This window comes from Cynocephalus volans, chromosome 17 (assembly GCF_027409185.1).
Source record: "Cynocephalus volans isolate mCynVol1 chromosome 17, mCynVol1.pri, whole genome shotgun sequence".
Lineage (NCBI taxonomy): Eukaryota > Metazoa > Chordata > Mammalia > Dermoptera > Cynocephalidae > Cynocephalus > Cynocephalus volans.
Window position 1 is genome coordinate 11,046,348 of NC_084476.1, and position 13,179 is coordinate 11,059,526.

At 42.8% G+C, this 13,179-nt stretch overlaps 1 protein-coding gene across 2 annotated transcripts in view; it reads right to left on the reverse strand.

The window, feature by feature from the left end:
- The window catches only part of MVB12B (multivesicular body subunit 12B), a 181,965-nt gene that overhangs the window by 104,648 nt on the left and 64,138 nt on the right, over positions 1 to 13,179 (reverse strand). For both annotated transcript variants that reach the window (XM_063081985.1, XM_063081984.1), the window contains 2 exons: positions 10,878 to 10,985; positions 5,754 to 5,850 (listed from right to left, as the gene is read on the reverse strand). In XM_063081985.1, coding sequence (XP_062938055.1) covers positions 5,754 to 5,850; positions 10,878 to 10,985 — 205 coding nt within the window. The remainder of the gene's footprint in view (positions 1 to 5,753; positions 5,851 to 10,877; positions 10,986 to 13,179) is intronic.

Genomic DNA, 13,179 nt, shown 5'->3' on the forward strand with positions numbered 1-13,179 from the left:
TTTGCCGGCGTATTTAAAATGTATCCCAACACCCGTCACCATCTCAGTAAGCACCTACGACAGACACTTTTTTCCTAACAAAAGGAACAAAATTCCTTAATAACCATTCAACTTTTCTCCATTATCTCAAAAATGTCATTTTACTGTCAGTTTGTCTGGCTCAAGATCCAAACAATGTCTATGCATTGCATTTGATTATTAAGTCTCGTAAGTCCCTTTTATTCTTTGACAACCTCTCCCAGCTCCCTTTTTCTTCAGGGCACGATAGGTTGGAGAAATTGGGTCATTCCCCTGTGTTTCCTGTAAACTGCCAGAGCTAAGGATCAATTAGATCCAGGTTAGATTTCTTAGGTGAGAATGTGTCACAGGCAGCACAAGCATTTCTTATGGCATGAAGTCTATCGGTGCCACTCCCTGGTAGCGGCCTGGAACCTTGGTCATAAAGTTCCCCAGCTGCCACTCTCTGAGTTTTCTCATCCTGACAACTGTGGCTAAAATCTAGACTTTCAATAAAGGTTTCAAAATGGTAATGTTCTTTTTTTCTTTTTTAAAGATGACCGGTAAGGGGATCTTAACCCTTGACTTGGTGTTGTCAGCACCACGCTCTCCCAAGTGAGCTAACCGGCCATCCCTATATAGGGATCCGAACCCGTGGCCTTGGTGTTATCAGCACCACTCTCTCCCAAGTGAGCCACGGGCCAGCCCTCAAAATGGTAATTTTCTAATTCTGTCATTCCTTCTGCATTTGTTAGCTGGAATTCTTCTATACAAAAAATAACTTTTGTTTAACTATTTGGTCTCCCTGAAATAGGTTTTGCACAGGAAAGGGAGTGATAAGAATGTGATTCTTTTCTTTCACTTACCAAGTCTTAGGGTAATGAGCTGGTGCCCTAGTAACCTCTAGTGGTGACCAATGACGTGTTTTTTGTTTGTTCATTTGTGCTTTTAAACCTGAGTTTCAATCAGCTGTAGCCATTCAATGCATGAGCCAGATGGATCTGGGTTCAAATCCCAACTCCACCATTTTCTGGCACTGTGGCCTTAGGCAAGTTAGTTAATTTCTCTGAACCTTGGTTTCATTATCTGTAAAGGGAGTTCATGAAACACTACCCCACAGGGACATCAGGTGGATGTAATGTGATAACACATGAGTCACTTAGCCGGAAACCTGGCATACAGTAAGTGCTCAGTCAAGAATAGCCACAGGGATCTTACCATCATTATTACAAGTAAGTCTCTAGTCCATAATCTATGTCCGTGCTTGGTGCTGACTTCCAAAACCTTTCAGTTCTGCGACAGGAAATAAGCACATTCAACAGCACATTCAAATCGAGGTGCGGAATGAGAGAAAGGCAGCCCTGCCCGCAGAGTCTACTGGGGTGACTCGGGGTGGGATAGAATCAGAGGTATCATCTTGTTGTTGTTACTGGGGTGGGGGGTTGTTTTCTAAAGAGCCAGATGGAAACTCAGAAACTTTGCGGGTTTTTCCCTCAGGTTTGGATACTGAGGGCTAGATCAGATCTACGAGCTGTGTGTAACAATGTCCTGAATCCAGACCCCAAACCTTGTACCTAACAAGGCAAGGATGATACCAGGGTCTAGGGTGGGGGCGGGGCGTCTATAGAAATTCTGCACCTTTAAAAATTGTTAGCTGATATAGTCAGCCTTTGAAAGGGCGAGGATGGTGCAAACTTTCCTCAAAGTAAACGAAATTTACTTTGGTAAACAAAGCAGGTATTCCACTTGCTTTGGCCATGCTGCACTCAGCTCCATTCCCCCATCTATAGCAAACTTGGGGTAAGAGATGGAGCCACTAATTATACATGCTTAAGCAGGCCTAATTTTAAGTAAACATATTCTATATAGTCAATAGACATGTGTTCGGTCATGTTAATGAACACAGAGAAAGTACACAGCACTTTACCAAAACAGTTTTTAAGTGCTATACGAATTACAAGAAACTGCATTTTGAATTAATTGCAGGAATCTCATCTTTTTGGCCGACTTTATAAAATCAGAGCCTTAAATACCCTCAGTGACACAGAGCTGACCATGTTTATCTGGTTAGCTTGGGTTCTCTCCTGATCCCTGGATAAGGCTCCAGGAAATGACCCTATGAGTGGAAATGTAGAGGCTCCCCTCTGGTGTGATAATGCACCTGATGGAGAGCACAGGACCTGACCTCAGAACACCCACGGACAGGACTGCAACTGATGCACCCCCAGTCCTGGGGGAGTAGCTCCCAACCAGGACCACTGGGCCGCACAGCAAGCAGACCACTGGCCCAGACAAGACTCAGCCCTTGCCGCCTCATTTAACTGGTTGGAAAATGTAGGCTAACTGAGAGGAAAATGTAGAATGGGAAATCTATTGTGGCTCTACCGTGCATCAATATAAAGACATTATAAGTCAGTTAATTGTCAAAAACGAACACCAATGCAAGTTTTAAAACTATGAAAAGCACAGGGGAGAAGTGGGAAATTAATAGAAGTCTACAAGGCAATTTTAGTTCTTGAGCAGACGATTCATATAAGAATAAGCAAAAAGAGCAAGCGAACACTTGTGAAAACGTTCAGTCCTACTAATAAACAAGGAAGTGAAAATTAAATACAATTAAAATGGTAAAACTGAATAAAAAATTGACAACCTATGCTGGCAGGCCTGTGGAATACAGGTACAAGCCTGTATCACTGATGGCACTGTGAACTGGTATTTCTGGAAGTTAATTTGGCAACAGAGAGTAATAAAGCTGATCTTCACTGAGGCCGTCCTATAAGCAAGGCACCATGTGTATAGGTACCTTAGGTGATTCAAAGATGAATTAAACTCGGATTTTGCTCCCAAGAGAGAGATCAACAGCAAAGGCATGAAGAAAACTTATAAATGGCTATAACGCAAGCCAAGAGCCACATTATGAGACAGGTAATATTCCTCCCATTTGACAGATGAAGAAACCAAGGCCCAGGAGGGTGAGGTGATTTGCCTAGCGTCCCACAGCTGTAAGCGGCAGAGTCAGACTGAATACTAGCGGAGTCTGACACCCCCCTATGCAAAGCTGCAGTGTGTGCTAACAGAGGCAAGGGCAGGCGCTCAGAGGCAGGACTGGTCACCTCCCTCGGCTTCCCACCAGTGTGACTTAGGTGTGCTCACCTTACTACTTCTCACATGTGTGCTGCACCAGGTGCGCTGCAAGCAGTAAAGAAGGCAGGAGAGAGGAAGCCCTCCCTGATTGGGCTGCAGGCAATTCCTTATTTTCAGGCCCAGGCCACCCACTAGATGATGCTCCTTGGGGCCAGGGCCAGTATCTTATTCGACCTTATATCCTGAAGCCTGCAGTGGCTGGCCAACACGAGGCCCTCATCAATCTAAGCGGACTATTTATGGAGAGGACAGCGAGCTTGCTTCAAACTGGAATGTAGCAGAGGCTGTTTCAAGCAGATGGGAACACTGATGCCCACCCTTGAAAGATACAGGGTTAGGGGCATTCAGAGTGGAGGGAAAGGGCAGGGAAGACAGTAAAGGAAACACCTAGAGTCAGGAAAGAAAAGACAGTGAAGAGAGAACAGTGAGACACGTGGTTTGAGTAAATTGCAGGGTGAAGATGAGGACTATATATGAAGAGGAAGGTTGGGGGCAGACTGTAGAGGACCTATAAACCAGTAGCCTCAAGCACCTGGAAACTTATCATAAGGAAATCATTCAAAATCTATATATACCCAAATGATCTACAAATTCAACACTATTACTACTAAAACCCAAGTTGGCTTCTTTCAGAAATTGACAAAGTGAATCTTAAAATTCATATGGAAATTCAAGAAACCCAGAATAGCTAAAACAAACTTGAAAAAGAGCAGAGTTGGACAGCTTATACTTCCAGATTTCAAAACTTGCTACAAGGTTACAGCAGTCAAGACTGTGTGGTACTTACATCAGGAAAGACATGTAGATCAAAAGAAGAGTCCAGAAATAAACACTCACACTTATGGTCAATTGGTTTTCAATAAGGATGCTGAGACAGCTCAGTGGGGGAAAGAACAGTCTTTTCAACAAGTAGTGCTGGACAACTGGATGTTCAGAATCAGAAGAATAAAGGTGGACCCCTATCTCACATCATACACAAAGTTAACTCAAAATGGATCAAAGATATAAATGTCCGGAATAGGCAAACCTATATAGAAAGTAGATTGGTGGTTGTCTAGGGCTGGCAGGGTGGGGAGGTGAGGGTTGGGGGGAAATAGAGAGTGAGTGCTAATGGGGACAGGGTTTCTTTCTGGGGTCAGAAAATGTTCTAAAACTGATTGTGGTAATGGTTGCAGAACTCTGTAAATATCCAAAAACCACTGAACTGTACACTTTAAATGGATGAACTATATGATACATAAACTATATCTTAATAAAGCTGTTACCAAAAAACCCTTATACATAAATATATAAAATCTACCTGTAAAAGGAGCTTACACACATGCTCTTCCAGTGTTGGCATTGTGGTTAAAAGTGTGGCTGGAGTCTGACTTGTTTGTGTATTCTAGTCATTCCCCTACTTCTAGACATGTGACCTTGGCTAAGTTCTTTGATCCCTAAGTAGATACTGTGAAATGGGTAAAATAACACCCATCTCTAAACAGGGGTCTTCTGAAGATTACATAAAAATCAGGTATGTAAAGTTTTTATCACAGGGTCTAGCATACAAGTAAACACAGGCTAAATATCAGTTATTACAATTGCTAGCTAACACATACAGTACCAAACAACTAAAAGCAACCCAATGTCCAAAAGAGAGGAGACTATCAAGAAAATAAAAATCTGCTACACAATGGGATCTACTTGTTTCATTAAAATAACAGTTATGTTGGGTCTTTGTAGATATGAAACATCTGGCCTACATGAAAGTCTGGTCTTTGCTAGTAAGAAAACAGCAAAAAGTAGTGGGTCCAAAAAGGGGCTAACTGGAAAAATAATGTAGTACAAAGAATGAGATACAGAATTTCATAAATGAACCACGTGTCATAAAGAAAGGATTCTCTGTACTTGTTTTTTATTCATTGCTTCCCTGTTGTGGATATCCCAAAGCTGGCTCACAAGAAGTTAAAAATAAAATGAGTTAAGTTACATTACATCAAAATGAGAAGCTCAAATATCCAGATGTTTTCCAGCACTATTTAATAACTGATATGCAGGACAGGAACCTCAAAGCACTTCAGGCTCCTGCTCAGCATTGCTCAATGGTCAGAATGTTTGGTCAAATTAGAATCCTGTGCACTCTAATTTGTAGTCTTTTGGGTTCTCACTTTTCTTATTTACTGTAAGAGCCCAAAATGGTCACATTATCGCACTTGTATTCCCTGGCCATCTTTTGATTTTTTTTTTTTTCTCCCTTTGCTCCTGGGTCTTGTGCCAAGCTTGGCTTCAGCAATACCAGAAGGTGGACAAAAGACAAGCTATAATTGGCCTCATCGTCATAATTGTTCTCATCATCCATTCCTGAGTGAACTGATTCGGCAGGGAGCACCATTCTAAAAGAAAGGGACATTCTGCTCATTTACATGCCACTACCCAGAACACTCTGCAAACTCCTTGGAGAACCAAGTTGGACACGCATCAAAAACAGCAGAGTTTATTCATGGGTGTGTAGTAAAGACTCCTAAAATGTAAAATGTTTCTGAAGAAAAATGCACATAAGAAATACCTAAAAAAAAATATTCCTGGAGGAAGAAAACCCTCATTGTGATGAGTGGTAGTAAAGAATGACTCACGTGTGTCCACTGTCTCCTGAATTGGGATGAAACCCACCGGCAGAGTGTCCTTGATGTCAATGAGCTTCATATCCACTAACACATTCCCCAAATGACTCTTGGGAAGAAAGAAAAGAGATACAGACTATTAATCTGAACACGCCTGTGGTAGGTATGCCATTTTGGCTTCAAGATGCATATTTAACACAATGACTTGTGCAGCTCTGTGACAGCAGGCTAATTAGAGTAGGTGACACTTAATGTTCCCCAGTGGTTACAGAGGGACCGGTGGCTCCCGGGAAGGAGTTTCATTTGCAGAACTTCAAAGCCACTCATTCCAATGTGGCCTTAGTTAGCCAGATGAGCAACCCAGGAGACAGTGTAGACATAACCCAGCAGAGGGCAGCTGTGCTCACAAGTCCCTGGACCAAGCTGCCACTCAGCCTTGAGCACCACATCTCAGGGCCAGTACAGGAACAAATTCCTGGAGCACTTGCTGTAGGGGGAGAGCAGCATCTAAACCTAACAGGGAACCACTACAGGGAACCAATCACAGTCCTAAGTGATAACAGTCTGCATACTGACACACATTTCAGTTGCTAGATACATTTTGCAAAATCCCAAGAATCATAAACTAATACAGAGTGAAAGCCCTACAGCCTTAATATTACACATCTTCTAAAATGACATGCACAAGGGCCTCTTAAAGTTTCTACTTAGTGGTAGTATCTGGGGTCCACAATGTGCAGTTTCTGGAACTGGTGTGAGAATATCTTTATCTTTCAAAAGCCAGTACACCATTCTGTAATTGTGAAGGAGAATTCTTTGCAAACACGCCAGCACTTGCAGCCCACATTTCAAGTTGGAAATGAGCTCTAAAGATGTCTACCCCTACAACTTAAATATGTGGGGCCACCTTGGAGATTTCATTAAAGTCTTTGGAGTAATCTGCAGCTTAGTTCCCCCTCTCTCTAGTCAGAGCCAGTTAAGGAAAGAATTATGGGTTCCGATCCCAAAGCTCTCCTGTTAGGATACTAGCAACAGACTTTGCACACCCATTTTCCAGAAGCACCTCATCCCCCAAAGCCTAGCATGAGAATGCTTTCAGTTTGCTTGTTCTGCATCCCTGGACAAACATCTAGCTGGTTAGCCCATCACTCTACCCTCAGCAGCAATGTAGGCCATTGTTCCTGTCTTGCTTAGAGAAGAAGAGCATCTACCTTCACCTCTGTGCATGGGGAGCCAAGACCCTCACCTCCACCTGCACAGTGCCAGTGCTATATTCTCTCTTGGCACTCTCTTTTTTCCTTCATATAACTTACAATCATATATTTGTGAGGTTGTTATTATCTGTCTCCCCACTAGAATTTAAGATTCATGGAGACAAAACTATTTCTGTTCCTACTGTAAATCCAAGCCTAGCATAGTTCTTGCCACAGAGGAGGTACTCAGTAATTATTTGCTAAATAAATTAATGTTTTTTTGGTACATTTTTCAACTGGGTGGACCACTCAGAGTCAGAAATCCAATTGGATGGCAAATTTTAACTATATTAATGGAAATAGTGAAAGGATATTTAAGAAATACATTATGAATAAAAAGTACACAGATGAAATAAATTCTTGGGATTTAACTATGAAGGTCGAAGTGGCAAGTGTAACCTGCGTCCAGTGTTTCTGTGGCACTGCCATCATGAAACCGTTTCTTTCTCTCAGAACTACTGTACTTGCCAACAATTTAATATTAGTACTTTTCAGGTAGCTGGGTCTCAGGAAGACAATGTACAGTGCGCCGCAGCAAGTGGGAAGTGGAACCCTCCCTAAAATAGAATAAATCTCTGACCGCATAGGAAGGGTTTGAACCGTTAACTAACTCGCAAACATCAGCTGCTTTCAGAATCGCCTGATCAAATCTATCATAATTTTTTTTCATGGCAGTTGCTTTTCCATGTCATCACTGCTTTCTGCATTGAGAAATTAACAACTGGGCATGTTTTCTGCCCTGTAGATGGATGGGCATTCATCAATATCCTTCTCAAATGTCTTCTACTTGACAAGCAGGGTTTTACAGAAGTCAACTGCAAACCACTTAGCGACCTCACCCTCCACACTCTCTACAAACGTCCCTGATCATAAAACCAGAACATCAGCAGTACAGCCATTAAAAAAAGCATCAAAAAACCCTCCCATGCATACAAAGCGGGAGGCTGCACTATCAAAGCTTCCTGCAGCCTGAGTGTGGTCCCTCCTCACACGGGCTGCGCTGTGCTGGGTTTAATACAGTAGGTCTGCGACACCATTAATTCTGCTTGTTCCTCTCCCCTCCCCCATCTGTGCTCTCTTTCATTTCCTCCTCATAAATATGAAGAACGTATTCCCAATCCTTGTTGAGCAAATGATTCATGCCAAAAGCCCAATATGCACTGACTCAGGGTATTTATATTGTCTCTGGTAGCCAGTATTTGCTAGTATACTGTAATTATTTTTGACAACCTTGCATTTAAGGTAGCCACAGATAACCAACTTAATATTCAAATGTTCATAAATCCTTCTGTTTAATATCCTCCCTACCTAATCTATGTACATTATTATTACAGGTAATGCAGAAAGTACAGGGCATGAAAAGTGCAATTAATCTCGATCCTTCCCCAGGAAGCAATGTCACTCCAAAGCCAGGTTTCTGTATTAATAGCATTATTGGAGAAAAGGAATTTTGGTTCCAAAGGAGTCTCCCCAAACTCCTACCTGTGGGGAGTCACAAGTCACCTAATTAAGAATCTGTCCAGTCTTGAGATCCTATATCCCTCCTGTGCAGTTGTAAAAAATTATGCTCTGCAAAGTCTTCACTCAGACTGCAGTGCCAGGACAGACTGGCTGTAACAATAAAATACGCCTGATTCCTACTCTACTCCTGGCCCGGCCGGTGGGCCCCTTGGTTTGTTCCTAAACGAAATTTGATCCCTTGATTTGATCTTTTGGATCCCATGATCCATTCATTCTTCTTCTGAAAACAAAGCACACCTATTTCCCCCACTGCTTCGAGATTAAAGCACAGGTTTCCCCTGCTGCCCTGTCCTCTTACATCCCTTCATCACACCCAATAAACATGTTTGATTTTCCACGAATGTTGCCAAAACCAATGCATTTTCTCTAATACGCTTACCCATGACACTCAAACCTAACAAGCCCCAGTGACTTCTCTTTGTCATGTTTAGATTGTCATTATCCCCACCCAAGGGATGCAGGGCCTTTTCTGGCCTAGAGCACCAATACACCACAGCCTTCGGGGGAAAATGCAATGCACAAACAAAAACCAGAAATGGTCACAGAGATCATGGCTGTCCTCCAAGGCCATAGTTTTGAACTAAAGCTTCTTTGGTCAGGAAATGTGAAGCCTGAACAGAGATCAGGAATGAACACCAGGAAACCGCTGGGTGGAGAGAGGGTGTGAGCAGGAGTTAGTTCAAATCCTCAGAGTTCCTCCTTACAGCCCTGAGCCTTGGTAAATATGTTACCTTCTGCAGAAAGTTGTAGTCAATGGACAGAACAGAGGTGACAAACGCTAAAAATAGAAAAAAATCTCAAAAAAGAGTTTAGGTAAGCTCCAGGGACAAAGGGGCTGGGGGAGTGCAGGTGTGGGTGTGGGTGGGGAGGATGGGGTGACGGGGGCTACTCTAACCTCATGAGCCCCACGTCTGGAAAGGCAACGCTGCCTTCGGACTTGCTCCTGGTGAGCCTGAGGGACCTGCGCAGACTCATTACAAGCTCACAGTGCAGGCGTCTACTCTTTAGCTCAGCTGCCACCTTTCTGGTATTTAAAATGCACTCAAAAGCCTGTATTAAAAAGATTTCCAGTGTTTAATGCCAGGAATTTCCCCTACTCCATCATAAACTCTGTACTTTATAATGAGCATACATTACTCTTGTAATTAGGGGGAAAAATTAAAGGAGTGACTTCTCCCCCAGTCCTGAATACAGTAGGAATAATTCTCCTAACAAAGAATTATCAACAAACAATAGGAACGGGCTGGTGGAAGAGACTGCAAGCCAGAGAACAGTGTGATGGTCTACGTTCAGGGGATGCTGAAGGAATACACAAGGACCCAGTGATAGGCCCCTGTGCCTCCCCCCAGGCAGGGGAGGAGAGAGAGACTGTTACTTCTCCCCTTTCACACTTCTGAATGAAGCTGTTTGAAGTTGTTTTGTTTTTTAACCATGAACACATATGACTGTTATAATAAAATTGATAAAAATAAATTAATAAAAATATTTCCAAAAACAAATATTTGCATCAGAAAGAGACAATAACATTTAGGCCAAAAATAAAATGTCACCCCTGAAAATGGAAATCTGCTCCCTATTGGGAGCAGGGAAGACAGGCTTGTGAACTTGGACAGGCTTGTGAACTCTCGGATTTCAGTTTCTTCCTTTATGGGAAGGAGACAAGACTTGGAGAGCTTGTCTGAGGATGGAACAAGGTGTATTTGTGGAGTGCCGAGGACAGATCTCACACAGAGTACAGACTCACTAAAGCAAGTTCCCTTAGTTCTAAGCCATCCATTCAGACATCCTATTGGAAAAGTCTTAGTAGATACCTTTAAAGTTTCCTAATTTATGGACCCAAGAACTAAAAATCAGCACACTAAGAGAAATCTGTACATGTGAACACCTACCTACAAAAATGATGAAATATCATATGTCCCATAGAGACTCAGAGAAAAAGAAAAAGGCACTCTGGAAATAAGGCCCATCTGTGGGCCAGGGGACCGTGCAGGTCCTCCTCTGAGCTATGCTGCCATTTGCTGGCCAGCAGTAAATCCAGCTCTACCGGAAAACTCTCACATCATACTACTCTGTGATTTGTCACTTGGAGGAAGGGTAGGCAAATAAGAGCTTTGATAGAAATTTCCTGGTTTCCTTTTGAGAACACATTTTAATGGAATTCACTGTACACTTGGGTACATGGTTAATAATACTGTTAATAAATGAAACAGCACTAGCTGCTGATTCTACCCAGTTCACTAAAACCACAGATAAATTAACATGGCTATGAAAATAAACCACAACCAAAAAAACGAGGAAATTCCAAACAGGAATGTAAATTACTTATGCTCACTCAGCAAATGGAAACAACTACTAGACTTACATTTTCTTTGGAAAATGATCTTGTGAAACACAGGTATCTGGTAACCTTGGATTTAAATAAGCCGTCTTTCCAGAGGTCAGCGTCCACACCATCTGCCGTCTGTGCAACCTACACCAGAGAGACAGAAAAAGGACCGCAGGTAAGGTGAGATGGACTGGGAGGTGTGTGAGCTGCTTCTTCCGTACCTGTTCCAATTAACACTGGCCCGAACTCTCATGGCATCTCATTAGTTCATTTCACTAGGCATAGGGAAGAGAATTTCCAAAAGGGGAAAACGGGAGTGTGAAAAATACAACTTCTAAAAATATTGTCCCTGGGGAAGCCATTGATTAAAGACACCCTGACAAAAATGCTTCTAATGAGAAAAGAGCAACTTTTGTTGTAATGGACAAAGAAGGGACTAGAGAAGTCAGCACATTAAGCTGCTCATTACCACTTACTCGGGGGATGGTGCGGGGTGAAGAAAAAAGTCCAGTGGGGTGTGAAATGTCACCTAGGAGGGGCACTGCCTGTGGTGGGACTGACACAGCTTCCTGCTCTAGGACCCTTGGGTTAGTCAGGGTGCTTCAGTCAATGGAATTCTACTGGGGACTTGGGGAAGGGGGGTCAGGAAAATTTGCTCCATCCTGCAGTTTCTTGGTACAAACCCTGAAAGTGGTAGTCAAGGTCAAAAACTGGGTCATGATAGAAAAATTTTAAAAAGACTCAGTTCCTTATTTCTAGTCTCACTAAGAAGTCTTTTGTTCATATACAGCTGTAGAAATTCTCCCCTAGGAAATGATCAAGGATGAAGCCACCCTTGCTTTGACTCTCAAAGGACCTGTGTACTGGGCTGGGTATTAGCATGAAGGTCCATGCACTGTGCAAAAAGTTTACAAGGAGATTGGAGAGGAGGAGAAGAAAGGCTAGAAGAGGATGGTATTTTCTTCCCATTTCTTTCCAGACTGCTTATTAATAGATGATCTGGGCATGATCTGTTTTCTCACTCAGCAGCCCAATATGACAATATCATCAGCATCGCATCCCTGTAACGGTATTAATCAGCCTTCCACACCTTCCACACCAGGACACAAAGGGGAGCGTCCAGGAAGATGTAGGGAGCAGCACCATGTTTCAGGATAAACTCTGAAGGGGGTCTTCAGCAGTTCACTTTCTGACTTCTTGGCTGTCCTTTCGAGGCTTAGACTTTGGGATCCAGTCCTTGATCTGACAAGCACCCAACTATTCTGACAAATTGCTGAAGGCACCTCCATTCTTTACACAAAAACCTCCTGGACTCAGCCCCATCCAGCGCACATACCAAGAGACTCTGTACAGAGCGCCACAGACCACGTGGCACATCATAGCCTCTGACTGTCCCGTGGCTGGGCAGCGGTGCAGGGGCTGGGGCACCCTGGCCCAGCATGTGCAGGCTCCCCAGGACATTCCTAGTGCCCACCACAGCCACGCTCTCCGAGGCTGCCTCAGAAAAGCCAACATGCCAGCCAGCAAGAGGAAAATGCTTGTTTTTCAAACCAAACAATTGTAAATTAGCAAATACAACAACAGGAAAAGAAAGGTTCTTATGCTAAACATGCAAATATATTTGACCTGAAAGCTGAAGGAGGAATGGCATGGGAATAATTTTAGGAACTGTTTGTTCCAAGAATATCACCCCCATGGAAAGAAACATGATGGAATGGAGATCAGGCCTCGTCAGCATTTTTTCTCATAATGGTCACACACACAGTTTGTAGGAAAACATGAGACTTAAGGCAATGGTTTCAGCTTTTCTACCACCAAGGGCCCCTTTTTCTTGTTTTCTCTCATGAATTCCATGTTTTGAAAGATTTTTGTCCCCCATCCTGTACTTTTTACTGTATTTCCTCAGTTCTAGGAAACAGTAATTTGGGGAATCATCTATGGATTTAAGGAACACGCTTCACACACAAAAAGAAATAATACATACCAAAACATACATACCTATTTTAAGATGCATCTCAATTTCAGAATCATTAATATGTAAAAAAAAAAAAAAAAAAAAGGATGCTGTAAGAGCAAGGAAATAGGCAACCTATATGGTCCCTCTAGAATAAATACATAATTTCTGATAAACTTTTAAAAATAGTCTACAGAACATTCTAAGGCTGGAGAACCACAGGCTGCCTTGGAAGACAGAGAGCTGCATCTTTCACCTTCCACTGGACCAGGATGGGAGTCCAGAGGGCTCGGATGAATATGCGGAAATCCCACTGAGGGGTGGGGTGCGTTCTAACTCAAGGCTATCATTTGCAGAGTTTGAAAAAGATGATTCCCTCCTCCC